This window comes from Grus americana, chromosome 15, assembly GCF_028858705.1.
Source record: "Grus americana isolate bGruAme1 chromosome 15, bGruAme1.mat, whole genome shotgun sequence".
Taxonomy (NCBI): Eukaryota; Metazoa; Chordata; class Aves; order Gruiformes; family Gruidae; genus Grus; species Grus americana.
The window spans coordinates 19,080,156-19,101,017 of NC_072866.1; the positions used below are offsets into that span (position 1 = coordinate 19,080,156).

Below are 20,862 nucleotides of genomic sequence, written 5' to 3' on the forward strand. Positions count from 1 at the left end.
TGAAGCTTTTGGTGCTTTAATCTTGTATTCAGATTCCAGTAGCCAGGTTTTGACAGAAGAAGCATCTAGCAAAGAAAACCAGGAGCTCTACCCACAGTCAATTGAATATCAAAATCCATTAAACATGTTAGCATGCCTGAACTAACAAGTACTGTAAAGGTACCAAGATAAACATTCAAAGCATTTTTTTTGTAAAAGTTGAACCACACCAAGAGATACTGAAATTGAGCAGTATTTTATCTTGCATTCAAATTTTAATTAGCATGTTTTTATTTCTAAGACATACTGATGAACAGAATCCAGCTAAATACAAGATCCACTGGTGTTAGTTACACGGTATTTATGTCCGTTCCTCAACCAAATCGTGAATGTCATGAGATGCTGTATTGATCTCACAAGAGGGTGCTCAAACTCCGTGAAAAAAATTCCGGTTGAAGAGTCAAAAGTTAAGATTCTACATTTTCTGATTTTTTTTTTTTGGGGGTGGTTGTGAAATGATACTAGTGCAAAACTAGAACGGGTTGAGAAGTAGAATTTAATTTTTGAGAGCAAGGAAGAAAATCCCATTTGGAAAGCAGTTAAAATCTACATGCTTGCTCATTCCTTCAAAGAGGCATGATAGCCTTGAGGCACGGTTCAGTAATAAAACCATGCAGGCTGTTCTCCAATTAGAATTACTCGCCTGTAGATCTCTGTTAATTCTTAAAGTTTCTACAAACTTGCTGTTCTGTTACTGTTGAGATTCTTGTCAAGTCTGTTACTTGTTTGATTTAATTGGCATCGCACATCAGTTTCCATTCCTCTGGTGTAGAGACCAAGAAAGAAATAGTCTACGCTACAGTTAATGGTTTTGTATTTCCCCGTATGAGTTGCATTAGGTAATGGTACTAATGACTCTTTGCTATTGAGGTCCTCGGGTTTGTTCCAAAACCTTTCCTACAGACACTCAGTTTGAGGCAGACATTGAAAATTGTTTCATGGAAAGAAAAACTCCAGTAAGCTCCACTCCAGCGATGCCAGTGCTCCTGATGCAGTGTCTTTAAGTTATCCCTGTGTCGCATTCCAATATTTCATGCTCCAGCAATTCATATCCTGTTCAACTGATTATTCCTAACTGTCTGCATGAAGATAACCATAACTCCACACAGATGGTTGCCTGGAAGCAGCTGAACGTCAATAACAGCTTGTATATAGATTTCCATCATAAACTGTATGCAGGTAGCTGTTGCTACACCAGTTATTGATCATTTTGGAGGCTCTTACATGAGAGGAAGTGGGAGTTGCTGCCATGAAGCTTTTCTTAGCATACTTGTATTCAAAACTAATCTCACTTGTTACAGAGCAAGATTCCTTGTTAGTCGCTAGCATGTGGAAGCGTTCAGTTTTGTTAAAATGAACAGAGTAGTTGGTATGAGCAAGTGAATCTCCTCATTCTGATAGAATAACAGGAAAATTGGCATGATACTTGAGAAGACGCTTCTCTTGTATGTATAATTGCGGCCTGTAACAGGGAGGAAATTTTAACTGTTCTGGGGTGATCATTAAAAGGACGTTAATTAAGCAGATTACTGATTAGGCACATAGCATTAGTGTATTTGGGTCTGTCTGAGATGGAGTTAATTTTCCGCATAGCAGCCCTCATAGTGCTGTGCTGTGTATTGGCGGGTAGGAGGACGTTGATAACACACCAGTGTTTTGGCCGCTACTGAGCAGTGCTCACACAGCATCTACTTTGTGTCTCCAGCATTCCCCCCCCCGCCCCCATCAGCAGGCTGGAGGTGGACGAGATCTTGGGAGGGGACACAGCCAGGACAGCTGACCCAAAGTGACCAAAGGGATATTCCATACCTTATGATGTCTGCTCAGCCGTAAAAGCTAAGAGAAAGAGCGGGGAGAGGAGGCATTCGTTATTTATGACGTTTGTCTTCCAGAGGATTGCTACGCGTACTGAAGCCCTGCTTCCCAGGAAGTGGCTGGACATCGCCTGCTGACAATAAATCTTTTGGTTTTCCTTTGCTTCTGCGCGCAGCGTTTTGCTTTATTAAACTGCCTTTATCTTGACTCGTGAGTTTTTTCCATTTTATTCTTCTCCTCTCCCTGTCCTGCAGAGGAGGGGAGTGATAGAGTAGCGTGGTGGACACATGGCATCCGGCCAAGGTCAGCCCACTGCACTTAGTATATATTCTGCCACTACAATTTTTTTTCTTATTGAAAAAACACTTTCCCAAAATGTCTGATGGAAACATCTTCTTCACAATCTGGAAGTCTTAAACTGCTGTTAGCGTACAACAGAACTGGCGGTCAGAATCAGAACCTCACCTTTTTAAACACCTTTATAAATCTCTAGATCTGACTTTTGGCGTCGTGTCACATTTTACTGTCACTTTTGACTCTTCTTTCATTCGCTATTTGGTGCCATAAGTTTGGTTCGTACAGTAATGGTATTCGGTAATGGTCTATAGGAAATGGGAAACTAAAATTTTGATCATCTTATCTGTCTCCTTATTTTGGTTCACTTGAATGCTTTAAAAGTTTTTTTTTTTTTTAAAGAGATTGTTTCTCTTTACTGTTTTAATTTGGTACTAGGAGAAAAAAAAGAATGCAAATTACTAACCTGTTTATTATTTTAAAAAGAAGATTGAGCGCTATTATTTTGCTATATCTTTTCACTTCCATTTTATTTATATTTTTATTTCTTTCTTGACAACTGTTGTTGCAGAAATTTCACTAATTGCTTCTATCTCATTTTTTATTATTGATAATTTTCTTGGGGTACCTCATAAGGAATCTTTACAAACAAGATTCTTGTGTTTAGCATTCACTCGTGAAAGATAATTCCCACCTCACAAGAGCAGGTCATTAGTTGGAACGGGCAGTGTTGTTACAGATGAACATCCTGAGATCGCTAATTCATACGGAATTAGCTCAATTCATATGGCCAATATGAATAACCAAATTCATATCACTGATGACAGTAACAGGTAAAATATATGTTCATGTTTTAAAAAGAAATTAAAAAAATTTGATGTAAAACTCACCAAGAAAATAAAGCAGCCTCCAAAATACCAAATGAAAATACTTATGTGGGAGTATATTTGCCACACAAATAGGTGATTGGCGAGTCTGGAATCTTTTGTTCCGCAGCAGTCGGTAGAGTGCTCTTGCTTTGTGTATTAAATGCTCTTTCTGTATGCACTGGAGGAACGGGGAAACAACACACAATAACCAAATTCCATCGCTTACTCTGTCCTGAAAGTGAATTAAGCCAATTTGGTGTGTTAAAAACATAATTAATAATAGTTTTTAATGGATTATATTTTGCAAAATTTAAAACCAGGACTTGATTGAAATTTTGGAAGAAGAGAAGTCTAAAGACTGTATTCCAAGTCAGCTTCTCTCGGATTCTCTTCCTGAATTTAATATGAAGCCATTCAGGCCTATTTAGGGATGAGTCTTTTAAATTTTGAATTGTCTGTTTGGCAATTTGATGAACTTTATGGATATGCAGGTGGGCTATGGGACACTGTCATAAGTTTTGTGCGGCTGGTCTCTCACTGACTCCTGCAGGATATATTGAAAGAATTTGCAACGACTGATAGCTTCACGATGGGGTGATAAGTTGCCTTAGCTGTTCAAGTATTCACGCACAAAATGTGTGAATTCATGTAGTTGCTGATAACGTGCAATATAGTAAACAATTAAAGTGTTACTGCTTAAGTCGTTTATACTCTGAAAATCACATTTGATATTCCAATTCTAAAAGAAGTCATTATGATGCTTATGTGGTTCTTATGTTGGTGCTGGAACTGACTCATAAAATAGTTGCAAAGCAAATATTAATTGTTTCTAGTGAACTTTAATAGTTAACATGGGAAATACGCAGTTTGAAACGTATGCATCTACAGCCATAAAAACCTACTCTCTTACATAGCTTTTGAATAATGACTTTGGAACTGATTTCCATTCAGTCTTTTCATATTAAAATTTTTCTTGCAGCATAAAGTGACTGTTTTTCAGTAAACGTTGTCTTTTTAAAATCTGTTGTGTTTTACTGTTGGCAAATAATTGCTGTGCCCCATGTATTTATACTTGAAAATAGCTTAACTAACTCTAATTCTTATTATTTCAGCCTGGAGTTCTAGGATACTTTGAGTTCAATGCTTCACCTCAACCGCCTGGTTATTTAACTTTCTTCACGTCAGCCTTACATTCATTAAAGAAAGGTAAAAGCTTCCTTTTCATAATTGAAGGCATCTGCGAATGAGTTACGTGTATGGGCTTCAGTAGTATTTTGCAATATTTTGTAACTTGGGAATTAATCCCTTCTGAGCGTTTCTTGCTGTTGATCTAATTATGAGACTGTCTTTTATTATTAAAGTGCGAGGATTGCTTACATAAAAGGCTTAATACGTGATCGGCCATCATGGAATAAAGTATATGACAGGCTGCTATTCATGGATAGGTTAAGAAAACCTAAATGTGTAGCTGTAACCCATAGAGAGCCATAATCAGACTAGCGCTTACTTAAGTTGAATCCGAGGGAGTATTTGTCTTGTGCGACATTTGAAATGTCAGGTTCAGAGGCATTAGGATGAGCTTGACTTTGTCAATACTTGGTAACTGAATTCAGCAAAGCGCTTTCCTGGATGGAGTTACAGAGCTAGTACCAGGTAGCGTGATGAGAAGGGCTTTTTCCCCCTGTTGTTTTGCATTAATAATCTAAAATACAAAAACTCTTGCCTTTAAATGTACAAACTTTGTATGTAATTAATACCTTTGGGGTGGGGGTGTGTGTGTGTGTCATAAATTCTGGATAGAACTTTCTTAAAGTTGACATTAGCACATTTTATGGATATTTCTTCCTGTCAGCAAATGAAAGGAATTGATACCATTATTCTGATTTTTACTGTGCCAGTGACTTGGTATATTATGTAGAGCCTGTTCTCCTATATTTTGTTCTGTAATATCCCCATTTATGTGTTGGGGTAGTTCTTTGCAACATAAAGATGAGAAGCATTCTATCCTTACGTGTACATATTTATAAAAATAGAAATAGTGTAATACATATCTAAATAATATGTATTTTTAGTAAATGTACATCATCTAAACAGTCAACGTTCATACCTTTTCCTCATAGGTATATCTCATCTTGGCTTTTGAGATGCCATAACATATAGCAAGGTGCATCTATGATACCAGATTCTGTCTTTAATAAGCAAATCAAGAAACTGGACAATTCACATTCTCTACATCTGAAGTGCAGTAGAGGAACACGTTTCTTCTTGTTGCGTGCTCCTGTCATCTTTCTCCGACCTCACTTATCACCAACATTGGCAGTCGCTATTCAGTGAGGGTTCTGTGCCTTTTCTGTGGCTTTCAGGAGAGAAGTTCGGTGCGTATAATTGTATTTAAAACTGAAAATTTGCCCTTTCAGATTACCTTGGAACAGTACGTTTCGGAGTGATCACGGATAAACGTGTTGCAGAGGAGATCTCATTGGTGCGTTCGGGCAGCGTGTATTTGCACAGACATGTCAACACATCTCTTGTGAGTATTGTATTTATGTTGTAGTGACTCTGAGACGGTACATGGAGATTGAAGCTCTGTCGTAGTAGACCATGAATAAGTATTTCATAGAGCTTTAGGATACAGGATGCTTGAGAACGATGTTTTTGTACAGTAATACACATTTTCATGCTACCAGTCAGCAGCTATTCTAAACGGGAGCTAAGACCCAAGTTGATCGTCTCTATCAAAACAAAACGCAAAAACCCCAAGCACCTCAGAAATGACTACACGAAGACTTTTTCCTAAAGTTTCTGTGTCTTTCACTGGGTCAGAATTAGAAAGCTACTTGAATGAGGATACGGACAAAGAGATTTTCCGGAGAGAAATAGTAGGAATAGTTAAAAGTTGCATTTCGGTTTAAAGGTATGACGTTACACTGAGTAGAAAAATCATGCAAATGAATTTAATTGAAAATTTATAGTAACTGTTAGTCTTCCAAAACTGAGGCACATGGATTAAGACTGAAAATACGAACTTCTACGTTTGCTGTTTGGCATAGACACCTTATCTATCCACACTGCTGCCGTGAGTGTGAAGATAAGTATTGTAACATTTATTTTATTCATTTGAGACTAGGAAAAACACGGATTTTTTTCAGATTAAATTACTGGTAAATACATAAAGTACTTTTATCTGTGCATATGATTTAAGATAAACTTGCTTTATTTTATTAAAATGATCCTAGAAGCTGTGAGTGCTTTATATTATGCATTCCTTTTCCCCGCATTCAGTAATAAGAAATACCAGTTTTAAATGCAGTCTTGATGTTGGGGTCTTAAAAGACTAATTTAAAATGAATTAATAACGGTGAATGAGCAGTGGGGAAAAAAGTTTTCTAATATACCATAAATCAAGATTGTGATGATACCGATGTAGAGACTGAGCTCTTATTAAAAAAGTTTATACTAGTGAGAAGAGTAAAGATTATAAAGACATAGTAAAAGAAAGACGAGCTTCCCTGGTAGAACGCTTTTTGACTGAGAGATTGTGCCCGTTCCTATGATCTTACAAGCATTTGGAAAGATCTCCCAAAGGGAAAGGGTATATGAAATGCTGAAGCTCCCTGAATAGCGTCATTAAATTTAGAAAGAGAGTTTTAGGCATTACAGTAACACAGCATGCCATATCTGAGAACTGCATTCATTACTAAACCAAGTGAGGACAAATAACTATTCTCTCCCCCTTCAAGATCTATCCAAATGACATCATGAACTATACCGCTGAGAACATTTGCAAGTGGGCTCTAGAAAATCGAGAGATGCTTATACGCTGGCTGAGACCACATGGTGGAAAAAGCCTTCTTCTAAACAACGAGCTGAAGAAAGGACCAGCACTTCTCATATTTATACCTTACAATCCCTTAGCAGAAATTCATCCTCTTTTAGATGAAGTAAGTGAAATAATTTTTTTTTTTTTTACTTCAAAAATACTAGAACTCGAGAACTCTATAGTCAGGGTTCTGAGCTTAATTGTGACAGATATCTCATTTTATTTCACTGTTCCAAGTATTCAATTTTGTTTAAAAACACGTTTTCTCAAGCCATGTTATCACAACTCTCTTACGCCAGTTTGCATTTCACACAAAATGCCTTTGTCACGCCGTTTAGAACAAGCACCTAACTCTTTTCTTTGACTTCTTTCTTTTCGTGGCGAGTTCTGCGTGAGAGATGCAGATCTTTGGTCCTCTATTCCAGCTGACATAGCTCATATGAAAGAGCAAGAACGTGTTGAGTATTGCAGGACTTGTGTTTTATCCACCCCATGCTGTTTCTTCTCTCCTTCTGTCTTCCCAGAGGTGGTTACATGAGGAAGAATGGACCTTTTATTAACCCAGTGTTATTTGAAATACAGCCCTAGTGAAAAACTACTCAGAAGTAATATGATTTTTATATCTTACATGTTCCTTAGTCGTCTTCCAATTTTCTCCTCCTCTGCCATTATTTCCATTTGTGATCTACCTAGAACAGGAGTTTGTGTAGCTGTGGAGTAAATTAGATAGGGAAACAAAACTAACATGGCTGAAAAATATTTTTTTTTTTCCCCCCGGGCTATTTTTCAGCTGGAACCCCTTGTCCCATTTGGCATATCACACAGCCGCACATCACAATGGTGATAGTATAGCACTAAGGACGGTGCGGAACAAGAAACAAGCACCTGCGGAAGATGAAAAGCAGGGTTAGGTTTTGGTGGCAATGCTGACTTACAGACATGGTACCTATGTCCTGGAATGTGTGGTTTCCACAAGGCGGCCTAATTAATGTTGCAGTGTCTGAAGCAATGAGGAGAAAAAAGAAAATAACTTCTGATACAATATTTAGCCAAACTAGAAAGCACAAGGAAAGCTAGACTGGTACGAGATAGGGTTGGGGAAATCTTTGCGGAAAGACTGAAAAAGAACTGCAATTATTCTTGCATTAATCTGTCTTATTTTTGGCACACTTGATTCAGCGATGCTTGTCACAGATTAAACGTTGTAGTAACAGGTACCACTTATTCAGATCAAATAGTGCAACATAAGATGTTCCGTTTTGGATTTCATTCTACTAAATAAGAATATTTCTCTGTATCAAAATGTGAAGAGATTCAGAGTGTTCCATTTGATCTTGCGTAGCTTTGCTTTGATAGAGAGATATTATGCAACTTGCTTACCATCGGAAGAGATGTTTACTGCAGTCCTCCTGTGGATTTCATCAAGCGATGAAACAACCCGACCGTAAGGCAGCAGAGAACAGGGCTGTCAAGTTGTATGTTGAAAGCTCTCGGAGCAGAATTTTTTTTCTTACCGCAACTGTGGCTTTCTGTTCATAATTTCTTCTCGTGTTTATGTAGTCAAAATCTTCAGGCTAGATTATAGTATGAGGGGTCAGTTTTCTTTTAGGTATTTAATTGAGCATTTTCAGGATGAAAACATCTAACCATGAATTCTTACAGACTGTAACAAACTGTTGCTATAGACCACGTCTTAATACCGATGATCCCGTGACACAGCACCCCTCCTAGATACGATGCTTCAACATCCCTTTGATAACGATTCCTGTCAGAGTGTTCTTGTATAAGCAATGTGTTCTTGTGTAAGCAAAATACAGCAATTCTGTGTTTTGATTGTATTTAATGTGATAGATGAGGATGAAGGGAAACTTCCTCTTTCTTTTTTTTTTTTGGCATGTTCTTTTATTTATTTCCTAGAAAGGGAATTCCTTCTGTGGTCCATACACAAGCCTTTTTTTGGCTGCTTCTTTCCCGTTGGCTGTGAAAAACAAAATGACGATGCAGCACAGGAATGTTTGCACTGAGATGCAGGCTTTTTTCTTTTTTTCTTCTCCCAGTAAGTCACACGTTACTACACGCAAAGTACGCCTGCAGTATTATAACTATATGTCCGTGGCTGGGAGAATACTAGCATTGCTTCGATACTGTTAGCGATTGTTACAAGATTTGTGCGCCACCTACACCGGGAAAAATCTCAATTCTCTTTTCATATGGGAATGCTTTTATTTATTTTCTCCTCTTAGTGGAAGATAAGGGAAATTCAGGAACCTGTACTGATTAATGCTTCACGTAGTGGGATTTAACCTTAAAATGTATCATTATTGCACTGTAATAAATATGATGCAAAGAGGACCTTGAGACCAGTGTGGTGGACTGAAAAAATTTTCAAGTGGCTTTTTGTGGTTCTGTACATTTAATTCTTACACGCTAAAATATCTGAAAATTTAAGTTTGCTATCATGTTAGAGCTTCCTATAATTTTTTGTGAGAACAAAGGAGAAGAGTAGTCAACTTTTCTGTTTCTGAAATTCCATCTCTAATTGCATATATGTTGTTAAACCTGCAACTGGTAACTGCATGTGAGTGAACTATGTACGGTTAATCGTGCACTTTTTTTTTTTTCCCCCTCCCTCCGCCGCCCCGCTTCAGATTACCAAAGTGGCCTTGGAATACCACAGCTGTAATAAAAGCCAGCCAGCTGAGCCAGATCTTCAACACTTCAGAGACACTGGTTCACCAGCTTTTGATTCGTCTGTACCAGATGCACATATGAAATTAGCAGAAACGTTTTCAATAACCACGTACCCATGCTGTAACACAGTGGTGCTTCCACAGTGGCATTCAATATCTAGAACTCACAATGTCTGTGAGCTTTGCATTAACCAGACACTTGGTGTCAAACCAAATAAAGTCCACGTGCCACAGTGTAACTTTTTAGAGATAGAAGCAGCTTTGGACTCTTTCTACCTCCAGGAACATACCTTTTTTCAAGTTATATCAAATACCATAGAATGCAGCAATTTCTTAAGTTTCTATAGTCCCTTTAGCTATTACACTGCATGTTGCAGGACAGTAAACAGGCATTTTTTAAGTTTCGTTAGTTCTGAGAAGACCATCTTTCAGACCCCCAAAGCAGCATTTTCTTCCCATGGGAAGAAAGATAACACGCAATATTCTGTTCCTCACATTGAGGATAGGAATTGTTTTACTCCTGACCTTCATGCTAGCGGCACTAACATTACTGGTCTGAGCTGCAGAACCAACAAAACCTTGAATCTCTATCTACTGGATTCAAATCTTTTTTGGATATATGCGGAGAGACTAGGAGCATCAAGATCTACTCATCTTAAGGAATTTGTCACCATTGTTGACCTGAAAGAAGAAGTGCACTATGTCCTGGATCAAAATCAGTCACTTGTCGGATCTACGCTGGGTATGGTATCTGTTATAGAAATGCCTGAAATAAGAAAATTAAGTTTGCAAGTAAGCTTATGAATGGAAAACTTAATCCCATTTTGAATATGACAGGTTTTAAAGTGAGACTATAGTCAACATTGTGAATTGTAATTTATTCTATTCTAATTTATTTAATAGTTAACGAAGCGGTAGAATTGTGTTCTAGATGACGTAAGAGCTAAGTTTCATATACCAAAAGTCATTTGCTTTAAAAGAAGTAAACCTCAAACGGTGTGATTCTTGACTGCCTGATGCATTGAAGGAATCGGTAAAATCTAAACTAATTTCCTTGGGGAAAAAAATTTACTATGCATCTCACACATTTTGATAGTACAGAAGACGCTCGTGTATTAATGGTGGTGTTGGGTGTTTGCTCGGCTGTTCTGTGTACTAAAATACCCCAGAATTTCCTGAGATAGTGCCCACTTAGCAGCAGAGACTAGCTTCTCCTGTTGTCCTCTGAAACCAACTTATAAATTGTTTTAAATTTATTTTGAAAAGTATATGCGTTTTCAAGGTAGAGCTCTAAAGTGATTTTGGCCAAATCTGTCAATACTCTATTTTCTGCCTGAATTGGAGGAGGAAAAAACCAAATGAAGCTGAAACACCCAACCAACCCGATGATCGCAGTTCTCATTTATTTGCAAGTTACCGAGTAAGACGCAACATGCATAACCACATTGATTTACCTCTCATGATGATGTGCAAAACTGAGTCCACCTTCAGAAAATGCAGAGGTTTTCTTGATGTTAGCACTGTAAGTAAACACAGAAGCAAATTCAGGTGAACGTAGTATTACAATAAATTGCTCAAGAAGGTATATCAATATAATTCTTACGGCGTTAATTACGTTTCCGTTTTGCATAAATCTGTAAGTACAAAAGCATGCACGATATAGAACAAATAGACATGTTCTTACTAAGGATCCTATCCAGCACTGTATCCCGTCTCCATCCCAAACCCCCAGAAAAACACTGTGGGAAACAAATGAAAAGCCCAGTGACCATAAAAGGATGCTTAGGAAACGTTAAGATCAGAGTGAGGAGGTATAAATTTCCTTCCCCTTTCTGCTCCCAGTACTTTCCGTCTCCAGTTTTTTCTGGGTCGCAGGATTTCCTGAGCACAATGAGGGTTTCTCTGCCGAGTAGCACTCGGTATATTTCTATTCCAAAGCATTTGAACTTCTGGAGAATTTTTGCTTCTACATATTTTGTCAAGGAGTCACTGTAATTTATGTCTGGGTTTTGTGGGTTCTTAAAAATTTTGTTTTACTTCCTCAAGCCTCCTAACTTTTGATATTTTAAAATAATGAAACGGATTTGTGTGTAATACCTGTAACAGATTTCAGTTTTTACAGATGGTTTATAAAAATTCAGGAGTATATCTTTTAATTAGCCCCCTCCTTTCAGCTATTACTCAATCATGCATAGGTATTCCAAATCTGGAAATCTGGAAAGAAGAAAAAACGTTTTGTTCTGGTGCGAGAATTTAACGACATGCTGAATAGTAAATATAAAATTAAATGTACTGCTGTTTGCATTTCAGGGATAAACCTCGCAATCTCGTATTTTGTATGTTTGTACAAAAGTGCCAGTTTTACTTGGGCCTGGTTTTTGTACTGGAAATACCAGTACGAGATGTTTCTATTTGATCAAATAATTATTTTTAATGTGTTTGATATATCTTTTGTCTTGATTATTGAATACTCTTACTTTATAATGCATAGAATAATATTTCTCTGTCCAAATTGAACAGAAGGATACAGTTGATATCTTGCAGCAATTTAGAGAACGGGGTGTAGCTGAAGGTAGTCGAGGACTTTGGAGTTTGTTTTAAATATTTACCGCTGGCCAGCTACTTGTTAAATATCTTAAAACTAAGGAGAAAGTTGAGTCAAGAGGAAGGTGGTCACTGGTAACCAAAAGGTGGCCGGTCATATTGGCATGGGAATAGCGCGGTCTTTAAAGGTCTAAAGCAGAAGGAGAATTACAGGGAAAGTAACTAAAAATGAAAGAATAAATGCAAATAAATGTGGAATTAAGTGGAGCCTTCAAGGTAAGGGCCGAGTAGTTCGATGCTATGTAGAAAGTGAAAAATAGTGAGAGGAAACTATTAGTGACTTACCAAGTGTGTGGTTAGATTAGGAGGGAAGAGAATTATTGTTATGGTACGTTGAATAGGAGTAGAAGCAAGATTAGAGAGTAGTGTGGCAAGCGAAAAGACGACCGTAATGAGCAAAACAAAACCACAGTGAAATTGTATCTTGTTTTCACATCAGTGGTAGTTACTCAAGAGTTCATGCCAAACTGTCAAAAATTAATTACATGAAACCAGGTTTGAATTTGTATTTTCTCTGTAAGTTATCCAGAATTCCAAAGTAAAAACTGCCAAAATCACGTATTTGTGAATAAGTGAAATAACTGTGTTATCTATCAATTTCATTTCAGAGAACTTCATTAAAAATTTCAGTATTCTCTACAGTCCCTTGAAAAGGCATCTTGTTGATGACCCTTCGGTCCATTTTGATGAACAGCGTGTAATCACTGAAGTGACTACTAATACCTTTCATGATACCGTGTTTTTGAGTGAAAAGGTACATTACTGGAAAAGTTTCTTGCAAATCATTGCTCAGACTTTGGAGGAGGGTGTCTCATTCCTGGTGATGCGCTTTGCTTATTTATAACATAAAATATGTTATTTTGTAACGATTCAAAATTTTTTTTTTTTTAAAAGACAATTCGGAATAGTGCGATCTGAAGTAAATCTGCAAAAGATCTTCTTCTGGTGTTAAAAGAATCAAAAAGTCAGTGCACCTGATTCCCTGACAGATTCGTCGGGTTTTTGGGGGTTGGTTTTTTGGCTTTTTTGTGAGGTTTGTGAGGAAGTAAGGTGTTTTCCTGTGTTTGAAATACAGATTTTTTTTTTTTTTTTTTTTAAAGTGTCCATGACTTGATTTTTCCTTTTCCTTTCGTCCGCTGTAGCAGGGCCACAAACCTAAGTACATGGGGTTTGAGGTAACATTGAAGAATACTCTAATTTCTGTGTTTCATACCTCAAAGGAAATAAATATACCAAAACTTTTTTCTCTATATATTACATTTTTAAAAAACTTATTTTAAAAAAGGTTAAAAATTATTGCAAAGTAGGCGTAATGAAAAAAAGAGGTTTTAAACGTAAGGGATTATTTGAAAACACACGGCAAACCCCCCCAAAACTCTCACAGGTAAAAGCTTTCCAATGGCGTGCCATGAAATTGCTTTACATAAGATGTCATCCTGAACAGTAGTTAAATTACTTTGATTTCTTAAAGATGTGATAGTAGAGATTAATATCCGTTGTCTTTGAGGTCTGCAGTGAATGTATGCATCTCTAGTACTTGGTTCCCAGCAGCCCTAACTCCTGCTTTGCCTAGTTAAAGGCGGCATAATTTCCTCCCCCCCCCATGAAGTACAGAGTTACCGTTAGATGCACAGGAATTTAAGATTGCAAAAGAATCTTGGGAAGTGTAGTAAAGTTTGGTGCATTTTCACCTAAAGGGAATGATCCTAATCTAAATAATCTTGTTCATGTTGTCTTTCTCTTTATGGAAAGAGAGTTCTTCGAGAGTTTTTGTGTGTTAACTGAGTACACAGAGGGCATCAGTAAATAGCTTATAATAAAGTTTATTAACATTAGTACGTAGTTTCCTTTCACATTTCAGGTGTTCCAAGTTTTCAATGTTGTGAAGACTAGTCCTCCTTAACTGCAGATTAACTGCAATAGATAATCAAACTCTTCTCCATTTCATTTTCCAGAATGTCTTGCTGCTCTATTATGCACAGTGGTGTGGATTCTGTGCCTCTCTTAATCACGTCTTTATTCAACTGGCTCGGCTTTTGCCTCCAGATAATTTCACTGTGGCAAGGTAAAAAAGATTCTAATTTCATCTCTCTAGAATAATGTAAGTTCATTGAGGTTATCAGCCTAGAAAATAATTACTTTTTTCCTCTCTACAGTCTTGGTACAGTAGATGTGAATGTCATCTGCTTCATTTTTCTTGGAATGTATTACTTTGTTTTCCTCTTTATAATCTTGGTGGTTTTCAGTCTCACTGCGGTAGTTATGCAGTTTGATTAAAATGAATTTTTAAACAGTGCAATTAACCTTGAAGCTTCCTAATTTCAGGAAGTGAATCAATAGAACAGCAGCAGAAAGTAATATTTTCCCCTCTCTGATAATTTGTAGCAAATAGTTGTATCCCGTAGTACTGTATTTGAGAAATTGTTTGAGATAGGCAAAATAGATATTGTTGTGGGTCAATGGGTTAACCCCGGTGGGCAGCTGAGCATCACACAGCCGCTCACTGACTTCTCACCCCTCCGTCCCCAGTGGGATGGGGGAAGAAGAAAGGAGGAATCAAACTTGGATGTCAGGATAAGACAAAACACAGTTGTTTAATAATTGAAGGATAAGCGGAAGGAGAGAGAAGAAAGCAAAACAAGCGATGCAAAGGCAATCGCTCGCCACCTCCTGTGGGTAGACCGATGCCCAGACGGTTCCCAAGTAAAAGAGGGCTAATCCCCCTAAAGCCCCCTCTTTTCACTTTCATTGCTAAGCATGATGGTAGATGGTATGGAATAGCTCTTTGGTTAGTTCAGGTCATCTGCCTGGTTGTGTCCCGTCCCCCCCGCCCCCGGCGTATCCGCTGTGGCGGCAGAGTGAGAAGCAGAGGGGGCCTTGATGCTGTGGAAGTGCTGTTCAGCAATAACCAAAGCATTCCTGTGTTATCAATACTATGTTCATCACAAATCTAAAACACAGCACCATACGAGTTACTATGAAGAAACTTAATTCTATCCCAGCCAAAATCAGTTTATAGACATACATAATTTTTATATGTATCTCCATGTGTATAATATGTATTTATATGTATATTAAAATATATTTTTATATATAGATAAAATACATTATTTCGTTTGGCGTTTCCAGTGTTTTTAATGTTTCAGTGCAACCTAAACATTCTCATTTGTGTATTTGATAATACGTCAATACTTAGAACATCTGCATCCTTGTTTCATTCTGACTGAACTTATGCGAGCAGGCAGCATGAGATGTACTGGAAAAAAAATTCAGTTAAAAATCTGGAGTTATCACCTGTTTATAATTGTGGCTTTATTCCCACAGATGTAATGCTTCTCTCAAATCTTAATTAATAAGAATTTTATTTGTAATCAAAGAAAACCTAAAAACGCAGAGAAAAACATAACAAGCAATTGAACAAGCGTTTCATTCACAAAATCTTGTGTTCCTTCCTACCTAGAGCTTTAGAAAAAATTGTGCCTTTAAGAATATGCTTGTCCTTCAAAGAAGAAAAGTGACTTACTCGTAAAAGTACTCGAGGGGACAATATTCATAGAGGTTGAGTTGAGGAGCAAATTAATGAATAGAAAAGACCTCAGTCTTACGTTGAAACTGCTGGGAAGGTCTGTTTCAGAGAAGGAGGGTGTGTACATAATGAAGATGTGTACGTAATGAGCGACTGTGCAATTTAATTGCTGAGCGAGAGCAGTTGGAACACTGTATGTGTTTTTCTAGGAAAAAACATAAAACCAAACACCCCACAGATGTTGGTTAAACTGAGATTCATCATCTCGACTATTGGTAATTAATTCTGCCGACTCATATGCACAACGTATTTTGTGACATAACACGTTTAGACTTACTTTCACAGATACCCGCGTTTCCTTCTTCCCAGTCCCCAAAATGGCACTTTACGAGACAGTAGAGGTTGTTCATCTGCCACTTCTCTTGATCAGTGTGTCTTTTCTTAACAGAATTGATATCACTCAAAATGACCTTCCATGGGAATTTATGACAGACCGTCTCCCAACCATTTTATTTTTTCCTCATCAGAGGTAATGTAATTCTTTTCCCTGTGGGTTTTTAACTTTCATTTTACTAACTTATAGTAATTACCTGGTTACAGTCCTAGTAGAGAAAAAAGCCAAACAGTAATTCATTTCCATATATGCATTTTTACTTGATGCATATTCTAATTTAGAAAAAACATCAACAACAAAACAACAACCAAAACACACCCGACAGACATGCATAGCCGATGGTATGCAGATAATGAATGTTCTCTACAAACGTAATTATTTAATTGTGTGTAAGTCTTTATTTATGAACAGCAGCATTACTAACCTTATTCAGTTAATTTTCCTTATTTGGTTTATTCAAAATTATTATTTTGGCATGTCCCAAATAAATTCATGAGTGACTACGGGAGGGGGAAGAGGGGGAGAAATGATGGAGATGGCGGCGCAACATAGATCTAGTGCAACTTGTATCTAATTGCTTCTAATTGGATAAACTAAGAGAGATCTCAAAGAATATTGTAATGGATTCTTGCAGTAAAATGCAAGGATTTGCTTGCTATATTTTTAATGAAGAAAAATAAAAAAATAAGCACAGATGAAGAGCAAATAATCCAGCCCAAGCTTAGTCTCGTTTATGAGAACAAAAACTAACAATCCCGACGTTACAGAGGGAGACGAGATAGATTGTTATATGTTTTTAAACTAAAAAATTTGTCTTAAAAAAAAAAAAAAATCCGAGTACTAAAGGAGGGCTTATGCATCCTCTGGAAATATTACAGTGTTCCTAACCCGCGAATTTTTCCTTCTCCCTCGCTCCTCTGTGGTAGAATGAAAGTAACGTAATCAGACCGACTCTGGCGTGTTCATTGCTCAAACCGAAATTCTTTGAGGTTGCGTTTCTCACGTTGTTACGACGTTTGGCTTTTGGGGGGGAATGTATGTCTGTCTAGCTGTACCTGTGTTTTGGATATCGGATTCTCTGGCGATCCGCGTAAACCACGGAAGTGTTCCGTCGGCTAAGAACTAGTCTAACAGCGGCAGAGAAAATGACTTGAAATATTTTTGGCCTTTATAAGTTCGCTAAAGGAGATGCTAATACCTAAAGCAAAATCTGGGATTTTATATAGTGTAGGAATGGCAGTAGATATATAGAGAGATAGCTCATAGCTTGTTCTGATTTAATAAAAATAAGGGTTAAATTTTCTTCCGTTTTATACTTCATTTGTATGTCCTCTGTGTGCCCTTTTGTATTGAAAGAAGTTTCACATTAAAAGAAATTTCAATGTATAAAATGTATGTTAAATAAGAGGCGTTTTCATTCTTGATAAAATCAGAATATAGAATTATTTTGTTGTTCCTGCTTTTGTGACATCATTAGTCTTGTTTGGTGACATCAGTGTGTTGCCGTGAAAGAATATGAAACAAAAACCCCCCCAAACAACTGTTAGGAATGTTATGATCAAGTAGAAAGAGAATATGGGATGGAGTGAAAAAAGGTAGTTGAAGAAGCATAAGTATGATACGGTAAGAAAATGTACTTAAATTGAAAACATTCTCAAAATTGTTTGGAAATTGTATAAAAGTTATTGGAAGACTGTCGTGTTGCATGGCTAGAAAAACTGGAAAACCTATTGTAACTACTTGGAGGGTTTTATTGAGCTGTTCTACTGCAGTGTTTCTTAAACATAAGATTTCATTTAATTTTTTTTTTCAAATTATGAATATTTCAAATGGTGCGATACAGTCTCCAAGTGAAAGCCACGCTCGAAAGTGAAGTTATTTCATGTAAGAGCTTCTTGTGTAAACTAACACTGTGGTTATTGAAATATCTTTTTTTTCTTTCTTAAAGCAATACTTACTAGTTTGTTATTTCACTTGGGCATAAATACATTTTTTTCCAAGGTAAAAAAAGACTTTTGTTGCAGTAGTGCAGATGCTTTAATTGTCATTAGTGTCCTTAATGCTATTGACTAATATTTTTTTTTAGCAGTAATTAAAAAAAAAATAAATTACAAAGCATTGCTTTTACAGATGCTATAGAATTACATCACGGGAATTTGTGTATGTTGCCAAAATGGTTTGGTTTTCATTCTGACTCGGTAACAAGTGCTGGATTTCTCACAGGAGAAAAGTAGCAGCAGACTCATTGGCATTGTTTCCTTAAAACAGAAAACAAGTGAAGCTTCAGTAGCAGTTTAACACCTACAGAGGAGAATATCCAAAGGAGATGTAGCAGTAAAACACGGTGCGCATGCTGTCGAAGCAAAACTATATACGGCTAGCAAGACATCAGAGAAAGAGCCAAGAAATGAGCGTAGGACAGGGAAGTACAGTTTCAGGGAGACACCTAGGATTGGGACGATGAAAGAAAGCTGAGTTGGAGGAAGGGAATTGATTCATGAATGGGTGAACAAAAAAAGGCAAGACAAAGGAGAGTGGAATAGAGAAAGGCAACTCTAAAGTTAGGGACGTAAAAGGGCAGGAGAGTACATTTAGGACTGGGAAGGGACCCGGAATGGCATACGCGGGTCCTGACTCCTACTCTTCCTCTGCAGCAGGCAGAAATTCTGAAATCCAGTGTCAAACCTGCGTGTCATTTCTCCTTTGTACCAGTACACACGGTGTAGGTGCATCCAGCCTCTCGTGGGCTGAGAAACAAGACCCAAACACTAGATGCAAGAGAGCCACAGGCTTTTGAAAGCGCTCCATTTATTGTTTCAGATACGGTTTTGGTGTTACATATATGCCCTATGCATTAGACTTGATTGACATGGAGTTTTGTTTTTCTTTTTAAAAAAGATTAATAATCTTACACAACTACAATTTCTATAGAAGGGAAATGAAAACAAGTGCAATAATAAATACCCGCGCCTCTGCAGCGTAAAATAAAAATGTTGATTTCCACCCTTCTCCCTCAGGAACTCTATCGCAATTCAGGCTATTGGTACTGTGCAGCGTTGCATCTTTAAAACTGCACCTTAAGTTTTGCAATTCTAAATTCATGTTCTCACTGACTACAGAAATAGTTTTATTTATATCAGTTCTGAGTCACCCCAACTTCCAACTCATCATCTCCCTGACTTTGTGCCGTAAGCCTTGCAAATTGGCCTCAGATCAGGCTCCCTCTGCCACACTACTCCAGCTCGGTTCCAGTCCTTCTCCATTCCCTAGGTTAGTTGAGCAGGGACTCAGCTAGAGTAGTTCCAAGGTGTGTACCTGTCTACAGCAGAGCGGTGTTACTTTCATCTGCTGCTTAGCAAAAGCTGCAGTCTTCAGTGCCAAAAGCTCAGTCCAGTTACCTGTCAAGTTTTGCAAATTCCACTTGGTCTCAGTTTTGCACATTTTCCAGCATTCAGACTGCTTATCTCTCATTTGCACAGTCCATTAGTTCTGGCTGGCTTGCTAGAGACAGAGGACCTGCTGGATTAAAGATGAGTGGTCTCAATTTTAGTGGGATGAGCCACGCGTGTTTTGCGAGCTGCTGTTGACGGTTGAGACAACTAGTTGTAGGTGTAGTAATATGCTCCTTGTCTTCTACTCTGTTAGGTCAGGTGGCATAAGCTGAAGATCTACTAGATCAAACCATATTAACAACCATTGGAATACTAATGTGAATAATTTTAGGGCTGGAAAAAGTTAGAAGCTGATTTCCAAATACCATTGTGGCTACAGTTTTAAGACCGCTATTCTAGTTAACGAGCCCCAACGTACAATTTGGACACTTGAATCAAGTGACTTTTGCCTCCCGCTTTTGAACAAGGATCTTGTTCCCAAAACCGTGCCTTCTAGAGGACAGAGTGAGCATCATGTATAACATGATGAAAAGGTTTTTCTTGAATTATTTTAAAGAATAGCTTAAGCAGGTTTTGGAGCGGTAAAACAATTTATGGTAACTGAAGCTTCCTCTACTACTTACCATCCTCCCTGTGTTACTACAGTGTTCGGTGTTCCCCGTTTCTTTTCACAGATACTTATTTTTGCCTTGCCTATTTGATAAAAGCAGCTCTAGTCTGTATCTGGAGTGACAGACTTAATAGTTTTAGTAAGATTTATTAAGATTGGTTTTGTAATGTTCCAGTTGGATTCATAAAGGTACCTTACCTCTAGTCATCGTTTTCTCTCCAGTGTGTTTTATATTTTGCTGCATCTAGGTAATCCAGAAAATTTAGGTTTTTATACTATTTGTAGTATCAGTAGCACTTCTAGAGTAGTCATGTATTAATTTTGGATATAAAGATGCCTCATATCAAGGCTTTCCGTGCAGCTCCTTATGCATTTGCCTCACGAGACAATTTTTGCAGATTAACTCTGTTCTCAATCTGTTTCCACCACAAGTTGTTAATACGTTGTTTTGCCTCTTGTTTTAAATGGCCTTTTAGCTTTTCTGATGCCTACTGTGTTTTTGATCAATGAGAACGGAGGATGACACAGTAAAATATTACCGCTTTACGATGAGTCAGTTTCGCGTTAGGGTAGACTATTTTTGGCCTAAATAATGTCGCAAATCATTAAACTTCGACGTGAGCTGATTGTCAGCTGAGAAACTGCCGATGGTAACTACAAGAGTAACTTAGTTGATCACCAGAAGTCTGCAGGGGAACAAAAAAATCACATTGCTTACATTTCTAGAAATGGCTTAATGTTGATGAACAGGAGCCTCATCTGGCTGAAATTCTTGAATTATTGATAAAATATGGTATCTGAAATACAGT

General features: G+C 37.5%; 1 protein-coding gene across 3 annotated transcripts in view; it reads left to right on the forward strand.

Moving 5' to 3' along the window:
* The window catches only part of TXNDC11 (thioredoxin domain containing 11), a 33,855-nt gene that overhangs the window by 10,490 nt on the left and 2,503 nt on the right, over positions 1 to 20,862 (forward strand). For all 3 annotated transcript variants that reach the window (XM_054842542.1, XM_054842545.1, XM_054842543.1), the window contains 7 exons: positions 4,130 to 4,223; positions 5,435 to 5,547; positions 6,758 to 6,958; positions 9,486 to 10,269; positions 12,740 to 12,885; positions 14,087 to 14,196; positions 16,106 to 16,186. In XM_054842542.1, the coding sequence (XP_054698517.1) occupies positions 4,130 to 4,223; positions 5,435 to 5,547; positions 6,758 to 6,958; positions 9,486 to 10,269; positions 12,740 to 12,885; positions 14,087 to 14,196; positions 16,106 to 16,186 (1,529 nt within the window). The remainder of the gene's footprint in view (positions 1 to 4,129; positions 4,224 to 5,434; positions 5,548 to 6,757; positions 6,959 to 9,485; positions 10,270 to 12,739; positions 12,886 to 14,086; positions 14,197 to 16,105; positions 16,187 to 20,862) is intronic.